Source organism: Haliaeetus leucocephalus, unplaced genomic scaffold (genome assembly GCF_000737465.1).
Source record: "Haliaeetus leucocephalus isolate CR32 unplaced genomic scaffold, Haliaeetus_leucocephalus-4.0 Scaffold407, whole genome shotgun sequence".
Lineage (NCBI taxonomy): Eukaryota > Metazoa > Chordata > Aves > Accipitriformes > Accipitridae > Haliaeetus > Haliaeetus leucocephalus.
The window spans coordinates 3,750-6,124 of record NW_010972843.1 but is presented as its reverse complement, the minus strand read 5'-3'; the positions used below and the strand labels follow the sequence as shown (position 1 = coordinate 6,124).

Below are 2,375 nucleotides of genomic sequence, written 5' to 3'. Positions count from 1 at the left end.
CCTCCTCGGTCCGTTCCGGCGCCCGAGCGCCGCCACACCGAGCGGCGGCCGCCGCGTACTGCGCAAGACCGGAAGTAGGACTCGACCGGACCGGGGAAGCGGGCGCCGCCATGACACCGTACAAGGAGGGGGCGGGGTCGCGGCGGGAAAGCCAATCGACGCGTCGCTTCTCATCCGGGGCCGCGGGGCGGCGCCGCCATGTTGGCGCACGGCGAGGGAGCGGGAGCGGGCGGCGGCGGAGGCCCCTGGGCGCCGCCATTTTCCCCGCCGCCGGAGCGCGTCATAACCCCCCCCTCCAACACCGCCTACAGCCCGGGAGGAAGGAGGGGAAAGCGGCGGGAAACGCCGGGCCCGGTACCGCTCCGTCAGCGCCGTTCTCGCCGCGGAGGGCGACCGGCCGGGAGAGACGGCAGTGCGCAGGCGCGCAGACGGGCGAGAAGATGGCGCCGACGGGAGTGGGGGTATTGCGCATGCGCGGTGCTACGGCGGCCGAGAAACACTCGCCTCCGTCCGTCCCTTGCTCGGCGCGTTGGCGCATGCGCAGTACGGCGGCGTGAAGGGAACCGCCGCCATTACGCGACCCGAAGCTGAACGGGGAGGGGGAAGGTAGCGGAGGCAGGAAGGGCTGACGGGACAGGGGAACCGAGGCTGAAGGAGTACCCGGTGTTTCCCAGGACCCTTTTGGCTTCATGTGGTGGGGTCTGAGGAGAATGTGAGACAGAGGGGGGAAGGCAGCAGCCCAGTCACAGCACCTCGGGGGGTGGAGAGTAGCCTGAGGCCCATGTCAGGTACAGAATCCACAACCCTGGGGCTTGAGAGTGAATTATTCATCATAATTAATATTATATTGACCAAAACAGGGCAGCAAAGGGCTCTGGGGAGGCGCTGCTGCCCTTAACCCAACTATAAAATCATTAAACAGGACTAAACCCATCCCCTCCCGTTTACCTCAACTGTCTTACAAGAAATAATGAATTAAAACAAAATGGAGCCCGTTGGAGGAGACTGGTTCCTCCAAGGGAGCAGGAAAGGGTTGGGTACGGCTTAATGCCAGAGGTTTCCCCAATTCCCTAAAGCCCCCCCCAGCTTCCAAATTTACAGGGAAAAACTGGGGAAAAAAAGGAGTGGCAGCTGCTCAAGTTGGGGCAAAAATGAAGTAAAACAGGTAACAGAGCTGAAAAAGCGCTGTATTTAATGAATGTGGATGTAGCACAAGGCTGTGGAGCAATGAAAAGAGGATAAGGACAATTTGGTGGTTGTATATGTGTGGAGGAGAGTATATATGTATGTAGGAGAACATAGATGTATGCATTTACTCACACATTCCTGTTTTCCCTAATAATCCAGATTTTGAGGCTGAAAGCGGAGAAATCGTGGCAGGTTTTAGGGTCATTTGCAGCAACATGGTGAGGAAATTAAAAAGCAATTAAAGGCAACAGGTTTTCAGCATAATATATTACAAATACAGTAAATACAACACTCCGGGTGGGTATAAAAACAGACATTGTGATATTAAAAGCAAAACCACCCCAAAATCACTTGGTTTTGAGGTGAAATTTGATGTAGCATTATAAAGGCATTAAATCTCAGCTCCTGTGCCCCGATTCCACTGTCCTCCCGCCTAAATTTCAAAATATGACTGGAATAGTGCGCTTTTCCACCCAAAATGGGAAGGAGCAAAGCAAAAGGTGACCCCAAACTGCCAGAATTTGGATTCATTCTTTACTTCTAACTTTATTAACTCTAATTTTATGAAACCCCAGGGATGATAAAAGATGTAGCAGTTTCAGCCAATTTTCCCAAAAATGGGTTAAATGGCCCCATTTAGGGCCCCCCCCCCCCCCCCATAGGGCCTTGGCCCTCTATAGCCCCCCCCCCCCCATATAGGGCTGCCCCATAGCCCTCTACCCTTACACATCCCCACCCCACATCCCCTATAGCCCCACGGCCGCTTAGCGGGGCCGCTGCGCCTTTAAGACCGCAACCCCCTGCCGTGTAAGGGGTCTGCCGCGCATGCGCTCCCCGCAAAACCGGAAGTAGACCCGTACTTGCGCCGCCATGCTACCGTACAAGACGCAGCAAATCAACGTGCGGTATCCCCAGCACCGGCTCCCCTGTGGACAGGGCCATTTTCGCTCCCACCTTCTAAGGGCACGTGACTGCCAGCAACCAATCAGCCCCAGCCGCAGGAGAACCTTTATTGGGGATGTCTAAAAACGGTGAAACGGCGGAGGCGGGACCTGGGAGGGGTCTACTTCCGGTTGGCATGGGCTGTGCCCACCACGCACTCGTTCACCTATGGGGAGGGGGAGGTGGGTGTGGGAGGAAGTCCTGGACCCCCCTAAATGTCCTCCCCAAACCCCTACGCCTCTCCC

At 56.4% G+C, this 2,375-nt stretch overlaps 1 protein-coding gene across 1 annotated transcript in view; it reads right to left on the bottom strand.

Moving 5' to 3' along the window:
• LOC104835887 (death domain-associated protein 6-like) overlaps positions 1 to 112 on the bottom strand; it is a 2,576-nt gene extending 2,464 nt beyond the window's left edge. Inside the window, exon 1 of the mRNA XM_010574122.1 lies at positions 39 to 112. Within this exon, the coding sequence (XP_010572424.1) occupies positions 39 to 112 (74 nt within the window). The remainder of the gene's footprint in view (positions 1 to 38) is intronic.
• Between the last annotated feature and the right edge of the window lie 2,263 nt (positions 113 to 2,375).